Genomic DNA, 22,549 nt, shown 5'->3' on the forward strand with positions numbered 1-22,549 from the left:
AATAGTCATACAATTCAGTTTTAATCCTATAAATCATTCTATTCAGGTCAATAACATTTATAACCTTAAATGTTGCACTGTCATTTAAGAATTCATACATCAGTTCTTGATACTGTTGCACATTAAATATAACTTTTCCCACCTTTATCGGCTGGTTTCAGTATAATGTCAGTCCACATTCAAGTTGTGAAAACTGGATGATTTTCCATTAAAAAACAGATCATAAACATCATTCTCACATAACTGTAAAAAGGCTGTAACAGTCGCTGTACTTTTAGGCAAGAAAGTACTACTACTTTTTAAGGCATTTTCAGCATTGGCATTATTGTTCCCAAATAACAGTTTCAAATCTAAATTACTAACAAACATTCTTAACTCTGTAATGCTGTCATTCAATAAGCCATTACCAGATGGAATAGAAGTTAAACCTTTGGCTAGTAATCTCGGTTCCATTTCAGAAAATTCAAAACCGGATAAGTTAACAGTATGTCCTGCTAAGTCATTCTGCTTTTTGTTATAGGGCCTACCTTCTGTCTTGCCCCCAAGTCTTTCCTTTTAGGTTTAGTTCTTACACAACTGTAGCACACATTTTTGGGCTTCCAGGCTCAAAGAACCAAAGAAAGAGAACAATATGGCATGCAGAACTATAGCTTGCTCATCTGGCAGCCCCTTCAACTCAAAATTGAGGAAAATTGAAGATAAAAAAAAATCTTCAGACTTGCAACTAGCAAATTGCTTGCTAAAACTAAGCAACTCTATTTGCTACAGCTACTACCACCCAGTACCTCACACTTGTGTTTTATCCATCATTTATTCCTTAAATGCAATATTGGTACCCATTTGCTGCTTCTGCACTCCCGCACCATTAGCACTTGTGATTTACATCCCCTAAAAGCTTGTGCCCCTTCGCTCTGCCCTGGTTACGCTTTTGATGGCATGCATGTGCTGGCAGCATGCTACCTGCATTATCACTTTTGCAGATGTGAAAACAGTGTTTAGCCACTACAGAATAGATAACCACACCTGAGGGGGAAAAAATGTCTGGATCACAGGGAACAAAAAGTGGGCAAACCCAAATGTTAAAGTTTACTGTTTGTTTGCTCTCTCTTCAAGGATCTACTTTTATGAATTTCTACCTGAGGAAAAAATGTTTGGATCACATGAAACAAAGTGTGTAACTTCAAGTGTTACAGGTTATTGTTAGACTAACTTTTTCAATCAAAGATCTAGTCTTTTGAAAAGTGTCTTGCACAACTATACTGTCTGCTGCTTTTCATCTTTGGTCTTAATTGTCTTTCTTACTAATCCTGTTGAGATAGCCTTGGAAAATCTCTTCTCTCTTCATGACCAGGGGGAGTAGGATATTGTAAACACACTTACTGCTGTGTTCTTATACGGTTCAGTGTAATCATGTGTACCTTCGATGCTGCACACTTTATGACAAGGACTGTGTCCACTGGTGATTGACAGTACAAAGCAGCATGGCACAGGTTGTCCTCTTTTCAAGAGGAACTTTACCAGCCTAGTTTGGGCATTCCTTTCAGGGGCATGATGCTTTTTGAAGACCTTCAAAATCATCAAAGACTTGTAAGCAGGGATTACATACATAGAGCTTTAAAATACTTTCTTAAGAACAAGTCAGCTCGTACCTGAAGTGGTCTTCTTTCATAAATGCAGTCTCATATGATCACCTACCATGATGTACACTATCATGAATGCTGATTAGATACATTTGGCATTATTGTGTGTTCCTGATTGCTGTAAATACTCTTTAATGGCTTGTTTGGGGGCATGGTTGAACATTACAAGTCTGTAATCACAGGCGCATGGCATCACATTTCAGATTTCTTCATTGTAAATATGAAGGCATTTCTTGACATAGACTATGTTGAAATCTGATGAGAACCCTGATCCAATAAAAGGTTTGTTTTTGATATTTTTGTTGTGATCCCCTTATAGTAGTTACAATTCTGTTAGTTTCCCAAAGCATATACCTTGGTTATGACAAATTTTCCATGAGACTATTGTAGTTTGCATGAGATTTTGTTTTACTCAAACATATTGCCATCAGGAGGTGCTGCCTGGCAAAAGATGTCTGTGAGACATTTCTTTGATTGTGGCTATGCTAGACATTTACACTTTCAGGGAGAGGTCGACCCCATTGTTTATGATTTCTTGCCTTCTGATAGTAAAAGCAGAACAATGGCTTATTTTTTACCCATATTTTATTTTTTATTTTTACCATACTTTTTATATTTGCTTTGGTGCCATTTTTTATCCAGAAATGAAGACTTTCAAAATCTGTATTTGGTTCACATGCATATAGCCAACAAGTATAAGGACAGACACCTACCACAGAGATTTCAGTGAAATGGCCTTAACTGAGTGAAGGTATCTCTGATGTTTTGCAGAAGAAAAAGAAATATTTGAAGAAATGTCATTTCTGTTTGACTTCAATACACTAAAAAAAGAGTAAGTGACCCTTTGCTGAACAGATCCCAGAAGAAGCATTGAGTTGGGTCCCCAGTGAAGGGTATATCTTCTATTTTGTTTTTTCACTTCAGTCAAAGGGCTTCCATGTTCAGATTTCTGTGTAGAGTAAACTGTGCTGAAGTTTTCCTCCTTATGTAACATACTTCAGGTCCTAGGAGTACTCCTGTGCTGTGTGGAAAATAAAGGTTTTGATTAGTTTAATAAATCCACTGTTTGTGCTAAGGTTTTTTAAATGTTTCCAATAAACTCAATCCAAACTGTTGACCACCTGAATCCAGTCCTACCATGATTTTCCCTTGTTGCTGCAATAAATGATTCCCTGAAGCAGCCATAGAAAACTGAGGAGGAGTTTCCTCTGTGCTTTGTAGTACTGGTAGTAAATATGTTACCCCATAAATGTTGTCTTTCATGATATATTGCTTGTTTTATGCACTAAGATGCAGCAGTGACTTTCTTACTTTCTCAATAAGGAAACCTGGTGGCTAGATCACTGCATGAAAAGATGTTTTCTGTCATGCTTGGAATCCATGGTAATAACTCTCTAAGCTGTATTGCCACATAGTTGTCGCACTTCCTTGTCCAGCTTTATTGGTAATCTTTTGTAATTGAACAGTAACATGTAGTTATCCTCAGAGTCACATATGACCTTAACTGATTTAGAGTAGTTTGACCATAGAATGTGATGCTTTGAGGACACATTATTGGTTTAGGATTTTTATTTATTTATTTATTTACGTACATTTTTTAACTGGTTTAGCCTCCTGGCCAGTGTCTGTTTTCAGGGGAGATCCAGGTAGTAAGCAATGAGAAAGTTACAAAAACGTAAGAGAGAAGATTATATACAGTCAATAACACCAAAGGTCTCAAATGCACAAATATTACATTCATACGTTTAGTAATATTCCTGCCATGTTTAAAAGCTTTATGAAAAGATCCCTGGTAGACAAACAGATATGTTAAATAGAAGCTAGTTTAATATAATTATAGGATGTATGACTTTCCTAGAGAATTATAGAAAAAGGTTTTAAATTCTACTTTTATTTCATGTACATTTATTGAGGACTGAATTTAAGCAAAAATTAGTACAGATTAAATAATGTCTAAGAAATTGACTGGCAGTAAGGTTATATTGCTAATCATGGCGTCACCATTCAAATAAGCTAGTTCCATCAAAATGTCCACACAGTCAGTTGTAACAAAAAAAAATCCATCTACAACCCCGCCCCATACCCCAAATCTCAGAATATACTAACACCAAGGTCACACAACTTAGGAGACACTTCCTTAACCCATTTTTCATGATCCTGCCCTGTTAAGTAGTTCATTCTCGAATGCCTGTACTGCCTGTAAACATTCACTTATTGATTAAACTTTGTCTTCCCCTAGTATTTGAATAATTTGTAAGGGTGTTTCTTTGACCTGTCTACTAGTGATCTTTGTATCCCTGTCACTGCCGTCCCTTTCTACCCGAGTTGTCTTTCCTTCCTTTTCCATATTCTTCCTTATCTCCTTCATTCACATTCTGTATGCATTTCTGTTCTGTTGAACTACATTTATACCCTTCTTGTCTGTCCACATTCTCTGTCTTACTTGTCCTGATTTCCTTTTCCCTGCAATAACTTCCACCACTCCTTTCCATATATCATTGTTTTTTTGCTTTCCATATACTTTCCTATTGTCTTTAGTCCCCAGTATGTCCAAGCCCTGTATGTTTCAGCATTGCATAGCCTCCGGCTTTATCCTCTGCCTACTGTCATTTCATAACATAGTATAAAAGTTTATTGGCAGGTAATAAATCTTTTTGGTGTATAAAATATTTTCCATGGTTCAGGTCCTAAATCATTTTGGTGTGTAAAATATTTTCTAGGGTTAAAACTACCTGTCATGGATATGTTCAGTTTTTCTGTTTTCTTTTCTGCAAGTTAACTTTAAAAGTAAGGCATGTGCTCCCTTGAGTTTTGCAGTGTTGTTTGATAATGTGTCATACCTGAAATTCAAATAGCCAACATGAAGACTTTATATGGTGTTTTTAAATTATTCAAACTTTGATAGAAGATTTACAGTGAATTTGAATTATGTTATGGTTGTGCGTCAGAGCTGGCAACTCGGCAAGTAACAATCTACTGCCAATCATTAGCGGACCGGAGTTCCGCTGTGGCGACCCCTAAAAGCCGAAAGATACAACAACAACATTAATGGGGGAAATACACAACAGTCCTTTTATAGAAATAATAGGGTTTCAGTGACAGAATCATTTAACAAGACCGTAATTAATTTATAACAAGCTGAGTACTTAAAATTCCTTTTAAGATTTTGATACTTGCATTTGTTTGTATGGCATGTGTTGATGTTAATCATAAGGATCACAATAATCTGTATTGCCTAGAAATTAGCCAGAGGCGATCATACATTTATTCAGAAGAATTCTAGTGCCTTGAACATCCCTCAGAGTGGATGTGGTTTCCTATTTATGCCAAGGATGGAAGTAGGAATCTTGATAGAAAAGGGAACATGACCTGTTTTGTTTAAAAGTTCTTTTTTTGCAGAACACAGTAAGTGGAAGTGCATCCACTGTTTTTTGTCCAGGCAATTTCCTGAGTGTCATGGTAAATACCCACACTAAGAATGTTTCTTCTCAGATAATATCGATTTGATGTTCATAGTAAAGTTTACTGTTGCAGTAATAATTCTTGGGACTTTGATTTCCAGAGCTTAGCACCCTTCCCACATGGACATCAGAATGTCAGTGCTGCATTAGAGCTTCCTATTGAAACGTCAGCACTTAAAGTGCCGACAAGCTGGAAAAAAGATGGAGAACACAGGAGAAGAGTGAATCTTGAAAATCGCTCTTCTTCTTTAAACTTATTTGGGGGGGCAACCCCCCACTCCCCCTTCAGTACAGTGAGAGCTGCAGATCACCAGCTGTAGTGAGGATCAACCTTGTCCACTCCCATCCACTTCTTTCCTCCACCTGTCATTGCACCTTTAGAGGCCCATGGTAACATAATTGAGTTGTAGCTAAGTTAGGCCTCAGTAGCATTTCCAGCTTCATCAGAGTTCCAAGGCATCCACAGACAGTCAGCCAAACATGTTCACTATTAAGGTGTATTTTGATGTTGCTATTCCAGTGCTTTCAATCCAGAAATCTTGTGTCCTAGTTATGGAGATGATAATTTTTGCAATTTATTAAAAAATACAAGATCAAGAAGCCCCTGGATTTGTATACCATGAGGCAGACACCAGTGCCAAAGATACCCTTCCTCCTACCACCCTCCCCAGCAATTTTTGATTATAAGGAGTTTACCAAAAATATATAGCAGTATGGCAGTGTATGTATGTTCTGGCATTGGCAGAACATTTGACTTCAAGAATAGCTCCTTCCAAATGAAGCTAATTCCCAAGCACTACACATTCGTCTGTAGTCACAATTCTTTTATTTGAACATCTATTGCAATTCTGAGTAAAGTATTGCACACAGTACATTTAATACTGTATTTATTGTGTATTTGAATATTTCATACTTAAACTCTTTTTGAATGCTGCTTTTTTGCACAGATCCATCCATCTTGCATTTATTACTCTGAATATCAGCACTGATTCCATTAATCACTGCATTCAGATTCTTATTTGTCTTACAGATGGAGCCCAAATCTGTGTTGTACACGTAACACAGCTGGAACGAGATACCATTCTAGTCTGTTTAGATCGTAAGTTTTGCTATCTTTTGAGTTTTTGTTGTAGATAAATTGTTCAGTAACAGAGTTTTCAATGGCTTCAGCAGTTATTATTTATATTCTTTTCATGTTTAGGTTGCATAAAAATAGTAAATCTGCAAGGCAGATTAAAATCCAGTCGGAAATTGTCTTCAGAATTAACATTTGATTTCCAAATTGAATCTATTGGTGAGTTATACATTTTTTAATCTTTTCTGTTTTTATGTTGACATGTCCTCTGAAAACTCAAAGCATATCCTGAGCTCTCCCTTCCCTGCCTCCCAGCTTTCCTAGCTTGCACCTTAGGTAAAAGCTTTGTCTTCACCACTTCTTCTGGTACTTGGTTTAATTGTAGACACAAAGGCAAGTCGAACTGGTTCTCCAAGAATGACTTTCAGTGAACAACAGATGCAGCATTTCTCAGGTTGGTGTTTGAAATATGTTTTGGTGTAAAATATTTTAATGGTCAGTTCTGCACCATTGTACTCATTGCTAGCAGCAACATAATTCCCTCTTCCTGGTGGAAGTTACATTGTTGCAAATTGTTACTGCCATTTGTTCCATGGACATATAGGGTTTTCATAACTAATAAAACATTGTACTTCCCTAGGTAAGGTACCATAGTGGTGAACTAGTCAGCATTGCTGCATCTTAGCACCTGGTTCTTCGATTCAGCTCTCAGCTTGAGTACAGAGTCTGCATACCCTCTCTATATAGCTTCCTCCTGCAACCCAGAGACATGCTATAGGTGAACTAACTGTTCTCCAGATGTGTGTGTGTGTGTGTGTGTGTGTGTGTGTGTGTGTGTGTGTGTGTGTGTGTGTGTGTGTGTGTGTGTGTGTGTTTCTTACAGTACTTTGGCTTCATGCCCAGCATTAGCTTTTCATTTTTGTGCCTGTTGATTACCATGATAGATTCTAGGTTTCCTCCACTAGCCTGAACTAGATAAAAAAATGCATCTGAAAAATGAATGAATGTTTATTATTTAGTTTACAGACTTCTGTTTAATTACTAAATTCATGTCATTGGTGTAATAGATCACCTTCCTTACTGAAAGGTTAGCTTTTTTCTGCAGCAGTTTAATAAACATGATGTTTATAGTCAGAACAGTTTAGTAAAACTGACAATGAGCTGTGTCCATATTAGGGGCAGAATAACAAGTTGTTTAATTGTTATTTTTCTAGCTGCTTTCTTAAATTTTTCTCACTGAAATAATTATATGTTTATAGTAGTGTTTCCTTTGGCAGAAAAGGGTAGGAAGATGGTGGTATAATAAGGCTGCTGTTGTAATAGGACTGATGATCTCTCAGGTCCTTGCAGCTGTCTGCTTTGCATGTACGAGGTCCTGGGTTCATTTATAAGCATCTCCATGGCATTTTGCTTTTATCCCAAACTAACATACCCTGTCCCCCACATAACTTCTAGAAACTTCCTAATCAACACCCCCCGACAAACTCCCATAATACATAGGGACACATTTGGGTTAGATTGCACAGCTAGGCTTACAAAGGTCCTGCTGGTAATTATTCAGGTATATAACTATGAACCTATACAGTTGCCACCGCTTTCCTTGCATGATTTCAAATAACCACCGAAGCCACAGAAATGCAGCAGAGGATAAGGAATGTTTCTAGACCACTTCAACTGAAGAACTCACAAATTATAGTTTTTATATTTATATACATTTTTATGTATTAGTCATGTTATAACTTTAAGGGGATGTGGCTAGTTGAGAATGTAATACATGTGATTTTTGAATTTGTCTTTAAAAGATTTTGGGTCCTTGTTTTAATTGTCTGATGAAGTTCTGTGGTTACGGGACGAAAGCACTTACTGGCTTTCCATTGTGTTTTTTGTGCTAATAAATTCTGTACCTTGTATTGGATTCGTGAGTTCTTCATTTGAAATGGTCTAGAGACATTCCTTATCCTCTGCTGCATTTCTGTGGTTTTGGTGGTTTTCTTGGTGTTTCGTTTTTGCATGATTTCAAGTAACTTTGAATCATTTCAAATCTTAGCAGTGTAGAAAGGTAGATAAAAAAACATGTATGGTAGATCCAGAAGCATAGCTAGGGTGCGACGAAGAGAGCAACTGCCCCCGGCAGAAGCTGTAAGGGGGGTGTTATTTGTGGTCATGTTTAAAAGTAACAAGATCGGGAACTGGGAATATACCTTTGTTTTTCACTCTTCAACTTACAGTTCATAGGTAGGTGCTAGGCTATTGGCTCTAGGGCCTATATAAGCCTAGCCAAAAAGGTACCCTGGCTTTCGCCACCCAAGAAAATTATTTTCCTGTGCCCCTGTTGAGCAGAGCCACAGAAGTGATCCCTGGGGTAAATTTCCTATTTCCTATCCAATCATCAATATTTTTCTTGAAGACTAATGAGGAGCTTTGTTTGATAGAAGATAGTCTGTTCCAGAGTATGGGAAGTCTCTGGGACAGGAATCTATCCCTCCAGCATGTTCTGTTTATTATAGTGACACGGTTTAGGTCCCTAGAGTGTATAGCTTGGAGGGATTGGGATTTCTTTAAGTGGAGCATGTCCTACAGCTCTGGGTTTGACATAGCTTTGTATGTTAGGCAGAGATCGCCTCTGAGTAGGCGATATGCGACGGAGTAAAGCTTGAGTTTTTTTAGACTGTCTGCATAGGGCATCTGTTTGAGTCCAGTAATCCTCTGTTTCTGTGGCCTTTCCAGTTGTTGTAGATGTCTTGTGAGGTGCATACCAAAAGGGGCGTTGTATTCTATAATGGGTCTAATGAGTGACGAGTAGAGGGGAACAATGACCTCTTTTTTCCTGGATGAGAAACCTTTTGTGATGAGGTGTGCCATGTAGAAGGATTTCCTGACTACTGTGGCAATGTGATTATCAAAGGAGAGTCTACTGTCCACCTGTATCCCAAGGTCTCTTATCACACTTTCGGTATTACGTAGACTACTAATACTGCTATGTGGTAGCTCATGGGTACAGAGTTTTTACCAAAGGGGATGACGGTGCTCTTTTCTGAGCTTGAGGCCATGGATTTGACTCCAGGCACCTGTCTCCGTCCGAGAGGCCCTTTTGTAGGATGTTCATATCGTTAGGAGTTTCGATTATGGCTCCTAGTTTGCAGTCATCTGCGGACTTCTTAGCCAAAGACCTTCTGTGTTAGCCTGTACTTCAGAAAAGTAGATATCAAACAGGAGAGGACCCAGGACTGAATCTGTGGTACTCCACTTGTTACTGGTCTGAAGTCGAATTTGGAGTCTGCTACTTTCACAGAGTGAGTTCTGTCAATGAGCCAGTTGGCAGCCCAACTTGTGACATAGGAATTTATACCTAGTTTATTGTGTTTATCTATAATTCCAGACTGGGGGATGGTGTCAAAAGCCTTGGCAAAATCTAGATAAGCTGTGTGAACCACCTTACCCACATCTACGGCTTTGGTGACTGCTTTAAAGAAGTCTATCAGCTTTATGAGATGTGATCTACCTTTTACAAACCTGAACTGGGTGGGGTCCAGAGTTTGGAGATTACCAATGTCTTTGTGTATAAGATCCATGATGACACGTTCCATGGCCTTGCAAACCAGACTCGTTAGGCTAATGGGGCGGTAATTCCCGGGGGCCGTGGTGGCTCCCTCTTTGTGGAGTGGGATAACCGTCGCTGTGTGCCATTCAGTGGGCACAAAGCCTGAGGTGAGGCTATGATTGAACATGGTGCTTAAGTGGGGTGCCAGTTCATTCTGCAATTCGTGTAGAACGCAGCCTGGGATGTTGTCAGGTCCCATGGATGCTGTGTTCTTGACTTTGGAGAGTGTGGTTTTTACCTGTGCAGCCGTGATTACAGGAACATTGCATTTTTCCGGTATAGAGATGGGCCCTTTAGGGGGTGGGGGGGGTAAAGTTCGCACTGAACCTGTCTGCTAGGATGTTGACAATATCAGTTGGTTCTGTATATTTAGTGCCACTGTGCTGTAACTCTGAGCAGATCTGAGTGTTGCCATTGAGATTCTTGATATAGCTATAGAATGCTTTGTGGTTGTCTTTAGAGTCAGTGGCGATTATTTTTTCGTAACTGGCTTTGGAGGATTTTATGAGGGATCTCAGCTTCTTACTGAGGCTGACCAGGGAGTTCCTCCAATTACTCTTTTTTGCAACAGTTTCTTTCATCTGTTGTAGAGTTTGTTTATGGCAGGGGGCCACCAGATTGGCTTCCTTTTTTTGGAGGATAGCATCTTGGTTCTGTTAGGGATAGCACGATCCATGCACTCGTGTAAGTGCTTATAAAGAGCATTGGTGTAGGATTCAGCAGTCGTACCTCTGTTGTCCGTCTGCATGGGTGTCGTGAAGTTTGCCACTTCTGTCTTAAGAAGCGTGAAGTTGGCTTTGGAGAAATTTTTTACGGTGGTTTCCCTAATGGGGGTGGGGTCGGGATGTGGATGTCTAGGGTGATTAGCTTGTGGTCAGATCTGGCCAACAAGTAATTAACTTCTGGTGTGGAACACCGGTCATCCATGTTGGTAATGACCAGGTCTAGGATATTGCTGCCCCTGGTGGGGTTGTGGATATGTTGATCCAAGGCATTGGAATTTATGAATTCCAGAAAACGTTGAACAAAAGAGTTGGTACATGAGTAGGTTTCCCAGTTAATGGTGGGGTAGTTGAAATCGCCCATTATTAGGGTGTTGGGTTGTACCCTAATATTTTCCAGTATTTCAAGAAATGAGGAGTGGGAATCCTGGGGCATGGTGGGGGATCTGTTGCAAGTTACAATTTGGATTGCGGTCTTGCCCAGAGTTAGTTGCACTTGGATAATCTCAGATGCATTATGCTGAGCAGCTAGCCTGGAGGTGTGGATATCTTTAATGAATATGGACACGTCTCCACCTTTAGTGTTTCGGTCCAGGTTAGGTGGCCAAAAGGAGTGGTGTGAATTATAGCCTGGTAATGCAGGGGTGCTCTCTGGAGCCTTGAACCAGGTCTCTGTCACTGCACAGATGTCGATGTTCTCCATTTTAAGGAGTGCCTTGAATTAATGCATTTTGAGCTTTAGACATCTAGCATTGAGTAGAACATTGAGTAGCATTACCCTCAGATTTTGCTTGATTGTACCTGTTAAAGTGGTGAATTTGTCATTTGAACCTTGCCTAAAAAAGGCACTATAGGGATGGCAAGAACCTTCGCCAGTATCTGGAATCCCAAGGGTGACAGGTGCAGGCCATCTCTGGCAAAGCATCGTGGTCTGTCTATCAATTCATCCCAGGCAGACAGATACTGGATCCCCTTAGAATACCACCAGAAGCTTAGCCAAATGTTGAAGTCAATCATTTTATCCTTGTACTGTGGTATCATTCTGGGTGATGGCAGGATGCTACTCAGGGTTAGGGTCATACCTGCCTGGGCTACAAAATCGGGGAGCTCCTCCATGTCTCTTTTCATGTAGTCCAGGGAGGTACGTCTCAGATCATTCACACCAACATGGACAATGACAGAGTCATATTTGTACTTGTTGTGGCGTGACCTGAGTATGTGCATTATGTGGCAGATCCTGGCACCCAACAGGCAGCTGACAGTAACTTTCTCCTTGTTTAGCCTATTGAGTGGAACATTAGTGTGCCTGACTATAGAGTCACCTATGACTAGAGTGTTGGGTATGTTGTTATGCCTTATGGGCTGTGGTTGAGTGGCACACTGAGTTTGTGGGTTACGCGTCCTTTGGGTTGTGTTGGGGGGGTGGAGGTTGCTTGCATTTCTGCTTTGGAGTTCTCTATTTCTTGAGCAGATTTTTGAGAACCTTCGCAAATATAGGTGTGTTTCATGTTTCTGTGTGTGTATGTTTTGGTGGTATGGGTTTTGAGGGACTACGTGATTAGTGTGGTGTGGTGCAAGTGTTTACCTTCTCCTCTTGACTGTCTAGTCCAGTCTTGGGTGAAGAGAGCTTTGCTTCCAGTTTGACTATATTAATGCATCTCTCACAGGTTGTAGTGTTGGGTGGTAGGAGGGAGAGGGTTGTCTGTGTACATGAGGCAGTTGCTGCATTGGCCCAAGATGCCCAGATTCATCAGGTAGACATGAGAAAACACTGGGAGCTGACTCTTAGACATGCCTGGATAGGTGCTTATTTATTAAGTACTAAAAACTGTTTTCCTCTAGATGATTGGATGGGAAATGGGAAATTCACCCCCGGGGATCACTTCTGTGGCTCTGCTCGACAGGGGCATAGGAAAATAATTTTCTTGGGTGGCAAAAGCCAGAGTACATTTTTTGGCTAGGCTTGTATGGGCCGTAGGGCTGATAGCCTAGTACCTACCTATGAACAAGTGAGGAAAGTTGAGTGCTGTTGTAATTTGTAGCTTATTTAGTGCTTACAACAAGCTCTGAACAAGTGCTGAGCTCAAAGAAACAGATTTTAGTGCTAAAACTAAAATAACTGGCTAGTTCTAAGGGAAAATTTGAAGAGCAGACTTTATGGTGCCTGGAATAGTTTAACCCTAGCTAAGCAGCGATGCATACAGTGTGTGTGTGTGTGTATATATATATATATATATATATATATATATGTATATATATATATATATATATACACATTTTTTTTAATATAACAGTAGCAAATGAGCAAACTGATTTAAACCAATTAACCAATAAAAAGCTAAAAACTGAGCCTAGTTCCAGCAGTCTTCGATCAGACAAGTTCTAACTGCACACTCCTGCCACTAGGGTGCAGGGGAACCTTCTCCAAAAAAATGGTCTGGATTAGTGCTCAAATTATACAAACAAAGCTAGATTCAGTAGGTCTGAATTTAGTCTATGCTACAGCAATCAGAGCGTACCAATTTCAGAAAGAAACAGTTCAAATAAGCAGGCACAATATGCATTTAACCAGAAACTCCCAGCTCAGAAGGGCAGAATCTACTCTCTCTTCCCACAAGAGTGCAGACCACACCTTCTTAATGTAAAATAACTGTCCCAAAGCCCAAGTGCTTAAACAAGAACTAATACACTTTTAGAATAACAGACACTAAGCCTTCAATCAGCAACTCCCAACTTAGAAGGATGTAAGCTACCTGTCCTGCCACAACAGTGCAAACCACAAATCTTCTTAATGTAAAACAACTGGTCTAAAGCTCAGATGCTTAAACCAAAAGGCTTAGAGTAACAATTAGAATTTAATTAGGCTACTAACAAGCAGTAATAAATGCAATTAAGTACTTTTAAGAACAAGCAGCAAAAGCAAAATAAAGTAATAAAGTAGGAAGAAACACAAATACAGTAAAAGCAGATGAATAAAGTGCAATTTTGTTATATAACAATAGAAAACGAGCAAACTGATTTAAACAGATTACTCAATTAACCAGTAAAAAAGCTCAAAGCTGAGCTCTGTTCCAGCAGTCTTCAGTCAGACAAGTTCTAACTGCACAGTGCTGCCACTGTGGTGCAGTGGAACCTTCTCCAAAAGAGATGGCCTGGATTAGTTCTCAAGTTATGCAAACAAAGCTAGACTCCGGATGCCTGAATCTAGTCTATGCTACAGCAACCAAGACGCACCAATTTCAGAAAGAAACAGTTCAAATAAGCAGGCACAATAAGCCTTTAACCAGACATTCCCAGCTCAGAAGGCAGAATCTAGCCTCTCTCCCACAAGAGTGCAGACCACAAGCCTTCTTAATGAAAATTAACTGGCCTGAAGCCCAAGTGCTTAATCGAGAACTAATACACTTTTAAAATAACAGACACTGAGCCTTCAATCAGCAATTCCCAACTTAGAAGGATGTAAGCTACCTGTCCTGCCACAACAGTGCAGACCACAAACATTCTTAATGTAAAACAACTGGTCTGAAGCCCAAGTGCTTAAACCAAAAGGCTTAGAATAACAGTTACAATTTAATCAGGCTACTACCAAGCAGTGGTAAATGGCACAGAATAAATACACTTGAGTACTTTTAAGAAGAAGCAAAAGCAAAATAAAGTGCATTGTTTTATTAGTAAAGTGCAAGGAGAGCAGAAGAAAGAGCAGAAGAAAACCTCAAGCTTAAGAACCTAAGTGAGGTGGGCTTCTCAGATGTTCGCTCTGTATTAAGTAGAGTGAACACCAGCCTGGGAGGGGTGTCCCAGATCAACTTTACAGTAGGGGTGGGCAACTGCAGAGCCACCAACTGTAACACCACCACAAGAATAGGGTGGGGGGATCAGTTTCAGGACAGATGACAAATAGAAAACAATGGAGTTTCAGGACAGATGAGAAACAGAAAACAATGCCAGAAAATATATAAAATAATTCAGTCAGGCAAAATTAAGACAATGCAGAACTCTGTAAAGTTAAAATGCCAAGAATTATACTTATCAATCAGCAATATATTTCCAGATTGTTTGAGAATCACACTGCAGACAGAACACCAGGAGTTTACAACAGTGTATGCAGGAATTTACAAACAAACTATTTTTAAATCAGCAAGCCTTGAAGCAATCAGATAACACAAAAGCTTTTAGACCAGTTTTATAAACTTCACCACAGGAATACGGGGGAAGCTGTTTCAGGACAGATGAGAAACAAGAAAACAATGCATTTTCAGGACAGATGAGAAACAGAAAATACATAAAATAATTCAGTCAGGCAAAATTAAGATAATGCAGAACTCTGAAAGGTTAAAGTGCCAAGAAATATACTTGTCAATCAGCGATATATTTCCAGATTGTTTGAGAATCACACTGCTGACAGAACACCAGGAGTTTCCAACAGTGTATGCAGGAATTTATAAACAGAAACTATTTTAAAATCAGCAAGCCTTGCAGCAATCAGATAACACAAAAGCTGTTAGACCAGTTTTATAAACTTCACCACAGGAATAGGGGGAAGTAGTTTCAGAACAGATGAGAAACAGAAAACAGTGCCAGTTGAGGTGTGCCATGAGGAACAGCTCTGAACACAAGATGAGACTGCTATGTCACGGAGTACATTTACATTACAGGGCCCTTCTACCAACCCCCAGTGGGTTATAAATGAGTAAAGACACTCTTCAAAGTGATCTAGCAGAGTTCTCAGTCACTGCAGTCAAAAAAGTTATGGGTTTTTGAATTTGACATCAACACTCTTAATTCAGAACACTATCCACCCATTTTCCATTGATCACTGGGAACAGAACACCCCTTTGTTAATCACTCTTGACCCTTTGGTGTTAAACATATTAATCCTGAAACTTCTTAAACAGTTTTTTTTTTTCATTTATGCTTGCAGTTAATTATTATGTATCAAAGCAGTTAAGTCTAAGCAGTTTCTAACTCAGAAAGTACTTTACCCATCATCTCTAAAGAATCGTTCGAAATATCTGCAGCCCTTTTTGTAAGTATGTCTGTAGTCAGAAAATGGTCGGAATGCTAAATGATGGTCCTTTTGTTCAAAATACACCCTTTGTTTAAAAGTATTAATTATTAGGAAGGAACTAATTTATTTAACAAGCTGTTCAATATTTCATGCAATTTGTTTCTTTTTCACAGAGTGTAATCAAGGAGTCTGTAAATTTTTTGATGTTTTATAATGTTTTCTACTAAGGTTCTTAATTTTGCAGACTTTTTCTTGGGAATTGTACTGCACAAGCCAGCAAAACATTTCTCAGGAAAGAAACACCCTTTGGTAGAAGTACAGGGCATTTTTTTCTTGCAATACCATGGAAAGGTCACATGCAAAAAAAAATGTAACTATTTTGTTTTGCAGTAATTATGCTCTTGTCATGTTAAGCGAGCTTTCTGGGTCTAAAATGTGCAGTTTTTAGTTTAGTTTCTTCATTGGAACCATATTTATTAAGTTTTATAAACTTGCTTCCATTTACTGTATGCTGAGCAGCTGTCCATGTACTTCTTCATTCCAAATTTTGTGGTCCTGCATTCTGATGATGCATGGGGAAAGGATGGGGCAGCTTGTAGTGAAGGTATGTTTTCTGTAGCTTGCAAGAGATTTAAACGTATAAGTTGCACATACTACAACTTAATCAGTTCTCAGTCAGACAGTAAATCAGTAAATTACTAAATGTGTTTATATTCAAATAAAAAATTAAAAGTAACAAAATCAAGGTGTAATAGAATATGATTCCTAGTAAAGTATTCACTGAACTTAATGGGCTTCTCAGCAAAGGTAAGCATCAGTGTATGTGGGACTACATTGTGCTGGCAGTGTAAGTGGTAAGCTAGACTGCTTTAAATACTGACTTCCACATACAGGCAGAGCTATGTGCTGCTGTGTTCAAGCGGCAGAGGGAGAGCCTGGGACCTCACACATGCACAGTTCAGTGTAGTACAAGATGTCCAAAGAAATGTCCCACATTGCGTCACAGGTTAGGGCTGAATTAACACTGAAACATTTCTCCAAAAAGTGTTTCAAATCTTATTCTCTTAAGTTGATTTAAATAAAGGTTTGTAATACTTTTTGGAATAAAGATGTGAAGTACTTTTTGGAAATCGACTTTAAGAATTAAAGATTAGAAATACTTTTTGGAAACATGTTCCAGTGTTGTTTCAGTCCCAACCTTTGCTGCAGTGTAAGCCACTTCTTTGGTTATTTGTGGTTTCTGGGTACACTGTTTCAATGGCCCCATTTGTTTTTCTTTTGCTTATTGGTGCAAAATGTCCCCCAAACTCCATTGGGAATGGCTTCAAGTGTAATATGTTTCAAAAATAAATTTAAAAGACCACTACAGGCAATTGATGAAAAATCGTATATTTTTATCTTGCCATGGCTTACTGCACCTCTCAAAACTGCCTGTAACAAAGTAGTACTCATTCCTAATTTTATTTTATTTTTTTTATCCTTCTCTGCCGTAATGGGGGGAAGACATCCTGATTCCTTTGGAAAGCTGTCCCACAATGCAGTATGAGAGCACAGATTATGAAAACAAGTAGGCCTACCATTTGTTGTCAGACTAGAATTCCATTCACTAAGAATGGAACACCTGAAAAAAACTGCCAAGTTTGAAGAGTCTGCAGATCATGTGTCATTGACTGGTCTGCACTTAAACAAATGTTGTTCCTACTGATGTACTACACATTCTGTGAAAGAAGCTTGCAAAAGTGTCAACAGATTAATGAGATAAAAAGACTTTACAAAGAACAGCTTTGCAAGTTTCACTCCCTGGCCAATTTACTTCTCTCATCTGCTCACTTCTAAATAGCATTTCCCAGGAATTATTTCTGAAAAAAGAAGCACGTACATCAATCCAGAGTTTAGGTCAATCTATGCATTTCTTAAAATGTGCACAGTAAAATATTCAATTTGAATTGCATTCTGGCTGCTCACATGGTTATCATTCTGCATAGCTATTGTGTTATAGGGGTCTATATTAGAACACCGAACATTCAAAATGTCGAGTGTTCTAATATCGAACCCTACCAATCGAAAATACTAAACATCGAACATTCAGAACAGCAAATTTTTTCTTAGGGAAAAATTTTCTGTTCCAAAACACATACACACAACACAAGCACACCAAACAAACAGCAGTCCACACACATACACCTAAACTCTTACACCTAACCCTACACTAAACTATACACACACCACTAACTATCCACTTACCTTTAACCCAAACCCTAACCCTAAGGACCGTTCCTATTGCACACTCACCTCACCCGTGCCCTAACCCTAACTCACCTAACCCACCCTAACCCTCACATCCACACAATCAAACACATACCTAACCCGTGCCCTAACCCTCATGTCCACACAATCAGACACATACCTAACCCGCACTCAATCGTACACTTACCTGAACCCGACCCATAACTTTCCACCAGAGCATTAAAAATACTGAAGCAACAGAAACAGACAACCGAATTCTTTCTCTAGAAAATAATTCGGTTTTCTGTTTCTTCGATGTTTGCTGAAAACTGGTCGATATTAGAACACTCGACATTTTAAATGTTTGGTGTTCTAATATAGACCCGTGTTATAGCATAACCTGAACTATGATATTTAATGCCAGGCTTTACATAACAGTGAAGGAGTTCTCTGTTTCTTCTTAACAATGACATCTGGTGTGACCCAGTACTTTCTGTTACTATTGCTTTATGTAGTTTGTCTTTGTTGTATACTTGTAGCATATCTCTCATCCTCTCAGCAACAGTCTTGTGGAGAAAGCTTCCAAATCAGATACTTCTGAAATCAGCAATACTACTGATTTAGTAAGCCCACAAAATAAGATTGTATGAGTTAGCATTCATTTTCTGAAAAAGGAGGTTTTAATTGCAATGAATGTCATTATTTATTCGTGAGAATCCAACACCTTTTTCAAAAAGCATTATGGATTATAGTATGTCAGACCAAAAGTATAAGCCAAATTAGGGACACTTGTGAGATATACTGATAAGACAACCTACACTCCTACTCATCCCTTCTCCATTGCAACTATCCCAAGTCACGCAAGCGTGTACATACTTCATGACACACACATACTGAAACAGGATCAGCAGCTGTACCAGTGATACCATAGTCCAAACAGGGTTCTTGAACAGTGTACTGAAAAACACAGAGCGATGTACACATCTTAATCAAGCAGTGATGAATTTGCTAGGGACCACACTGAGCACAGTTTATTCTTAATGCTTCCATTTCACATTCCATAACATTCACATACAAACACACAACCACCGACACAACGTACCAGTCAGCTATGAGGCTTTTCCCACCTCTCTGAAAACACTGCTGTAATGGCTTTGGCAAACAAAAACGATTGATGGGTGTCCGCTCAGGACTCCCATTCCTATCCACTGGAGCCAGTCCACTGCACTTACACAACTGTCCTCCTCAGCAGGGCAGTAAGCAGGTGACATTACAGATTTGCTGCATGTTACTTTTTCACCACACACACACACACACACACACACACACACACACACACACACGCACGCGCAAAAACAATGATGCATGGTTAATGTGGACAAATCTGTTACACTTGTCTCCAAACCCAGTATTATGACACCTGTTACCCATCACCTTGTCAGCAGTAGTCTACAGCTGCAAATCTTGCTGTTCATTTCACTTTAACTAATAGATACACTCACGCACATTATATGTGTTGGCGAACAGTGGGGCTTTGGCTCCCTCACCCAAACAGTGCTGTAATGGCTAAGAATTGCAAAAAATATTGTCACATGTCAACTCTGGATATCCCACAGATGTTGCAACAAGCCCACCTCATTGGCATCACTATCCCCTAAGTAAAGCTTCAAGCCAGTGTTAGTCCAGCTTTGCTCAACAGTTCTGTTACTTCATATATGCAATAATTATACACACACACACACACACACACAAATATATGTATATATATATATATATATATATATATATATGGATGTGGAGGCTTACAGTTTGTCATGTAAGGAGAGGTATTTTTGGATTTGCATCATTTTGGAGCATGCCAAACACAATATAGAACCCACTTATAAAGTATTTTTCTGATGTGCACAACATAATACATTGCAAAAACTGCACTTTTAAGACTGCATCTTGTCACGCATCCCTTTCTCACCCTTCCTGCTGGCGGAGAATGTACAGTGTCATGATGACTTATTCTTTGGGGGGGATTCAGAAGCCACCTGTGCCATAATGTATGCTTTTGCTATAATGTCCTAGAGTTTCCATTTTATATTCGTTAGGGTTACATTAACCTGTACTTACTTAGCAGTTTGGTTTCAGATAATGCCCTGATAGTATTTGTGAAATTACAAAACAATCAAAGTCACAGAACAGACACTGTGAAAAAATATATTACTTGTTAATTCATTGAGTTTATATTCTGTAAATGTACTCTTGAACCATTCTGCTCTTTTGCTAAATTCTAGAAAGTACATCCCCTGAGATCTCATTATGATGTTACTAGGCATGTTGATATCTGTGCCATATGGGAGCATAGGTTGCATATATGCACCCCGATATAGCATACTTCTCAACCTAGAAGAAAAGAACGGAGAAACCTTTCAGGTCCGAGACCTGAGAACTATATTGGAAATGAAATGTGTAGAACAAACTGGCAAAAATAATTTGAAAATCACTGCAGCAATTCAATGTCCAATATGTAGAATGGTACCAGTAATCCAAACAATGTAACTTTAGACAAGCAAACTTCTTTAATAGAACGAAGAAAAACAAAATGATCACAAGCCATAGACAACCTGCTACAGGTCCCCAGAATCTAAGTTTGAATGAAACACACATAATCAGGTTTTTAAAGGAAGAAGGGTGTAGAGTAATGAAACTGGACAAAGGAGGGGGCTTAGTTTTGATGTACAATATAGACTATGATGCGCATATTTACAACATGTTACAGGATGTTGAGCATTATGGCTTGATATCAACAAATGAGCTACACATAGCATATTCCAAAATTAACTATCTATTAATGGACCACCTTTTACAAGGAGCCATTAATGAAAAGCTATATAATTACTTGTTTGTAGTCAAACCAAGAATCCCAGTAATTTTTGGTATTCCAAAGACCCACAAAGGACTGGACCCTTTAAAATTCAGACCAATAGTTTCTGGTGAAGGAAGCATCAATGAACCTTTGGGGAAATTTATTGATTACATCCTCAAACGGTGTGTTACATCACTAAGCCACATATGCAAAGATTCTTGGGACTTCCTAAAGGGTATGGGATCCCATTTGTACCACCCAGACCTTTTAATGGTAACTATCGATATAGTGCAACTATTCCCCAGTATACCACATTTGACAGGTCTGGATTGGTTCAAAGAAGTTTTGGTCAAAGAAGCCAATCTTGGTGCCAATGTTGTGAATTTGCTAGTCGAATTCATGGATATTGTGTTAAACAATAATTTCATCTGTTTTAACGCTAAATTTACAAACAGAAATTGGGAGTTGCAATGGGGGCTTCTTGTGCCTCTTTGTATGCGAACATTGTATTGCACAAATGGGAACAGACTTTCATATTTGGCAAAGACTGGGTGAAACACATTAAACACTATGTTAGATACCTGGATGATATATGTTTGTTATGGCATGGAACAGAGGTGGATTTTCAGAAATTTGTAAATTACATTAACTCCACCACTTCCTTTTTGACCTTTACACACTCGGTCAGTAACATTAGTTTGAACTATCTAGATGTAACTATAATCAAGGATTTCACCAATGGCAAGTTTGCTTCAAGAGTATACAGGAAACCCACATATTCTAATTCTTACCTACACTTTAGCAGTAGTCATCCTTTCTATCAAAAGAAAGGAATTATCAAAGGGCAACTAATCCGTGCTTCTAGAATGTGTAGCACTGCGGAATACTTCTCAAACGAAGTTAGCTTTTCAGAAGAGAAATTTTGTGAAAGGGGCTACCCGGCCAAACTAATCAAGAATTTGGTCATGGAAATTTCCGCATGTAGAGAAAAAAAAATACCCACCACTTTTAGGATGCATGTTACCGCAAGTGGATAACTTGCATAAGAACACCCAGCAGCTAGAACAAACTAGTTACATACACACATTTTCCAGCAATTCTGACCTGATAGAGGAAACAATAACAAGGTATTGGCCAGTTCTTACATTGCATGATGATTTTTCAACAAAGGTTCCAACTAAACCCACATTTGTTAGACGCAGGGGGTACTAACATGAAAGAGCTATTTGAAAGAAAAGAAATGACGAATACCACTGATAGTAGATCCAAGAAAGGAACTTATAAATGTGGAATGTGCAAACAATGCACTGCTATGTTGAATGATCATAGTATATACATCCCATCTAGGAAATATCTATTCCGGTCTAATGGGTATTTTAACTGCAATGCAAAATATGTTGTATATTTAGGCTTATGTATAAAATGTCAAAGTTTCTATATTGGGAAAACAGAAAGAACTCTAAAGAGAAGAATTTATGAGCATTTCTACGATATTTCCAAGAAAAAAGAGACCAATGCTTTTTATAAACACTCTTTGTCCTGCCCAGATATGGAAATCAAGTTCACTGTGTTAGACCAGATAACACCCGACAAGAGAGGGGGGGTGACTGGGAGACTAAATTGGAATATAGGGAGCTTATATGGCAACTAAGACTGGATGCAGCTAAATGGCCAGGGTTAAATGACTACACAAATTTAAGTAGTGTTTTAAAACTAAGAAGAGCTAAGTTATAGCATACAGCATTTAGTAAGAGATTATCAACATTACTTACTTGTATCAAATTATTTGTATTTTATATTTATATTTATTCTGAGTATAGGGAATATAATCTATGTAACAACGTTTGAACACTTAATACTTGATTATTTTTATTTGTAATTCTTGTATTTTTAACATTTGATTTTTATCTATTACTATTTATTACTCACATCATTTATTCGTGGTACCCCATTGTAATATTT

General features: G+C 38.6%; 1 protein-coding gene across 5 annotated transcripts in view; it reads left to right on the forward strand.

Moving 5' to 3' along the window:
* The window catches only part of MAP4K3 (mitogen-activated protein kinase kinase kinase kinase 3), a 2,472,041-nt gene that overhangs the window by 2,328,366 nt on the left and 121,126 nt on the right, over window positions 1–22,549 (forward strand). For all 5 annotated transcript variants that reach the window (XM_044057581.1, XM_044057598.1, XM_044057607.1 and 2 more), the window contains 2 exons: window positions 6,132–6,200; window positions 6,303–6,395. In XM_044057581.1, the coding sequence (XP_043913516.1) occupies window positions 6,132–6,200; window positions 6,303–6,395 (162 nt within the window). The remainder of the gene's footprint in view (window positions 1–6,131; window positions 6,201–6,302; window positions 6,396–22,549) is intronic.

The sequence above is a fragment of the Protopterus annectens genome, chromosome 1.part2 (assembly GCF_019279795.1).
Source record: "Protopterus annectens isolate FY-2018-M chromosome 1.part2, PAN1.0, whole genome shotgun sequence".
In the NCBI taxonomy this organism is placed as follows: domain Eukaryota; kingdom Metazoa; phylum Chordata; order Ceratodontiformes; family Protopteridae; genus Protopterus; species Protopterus annectens.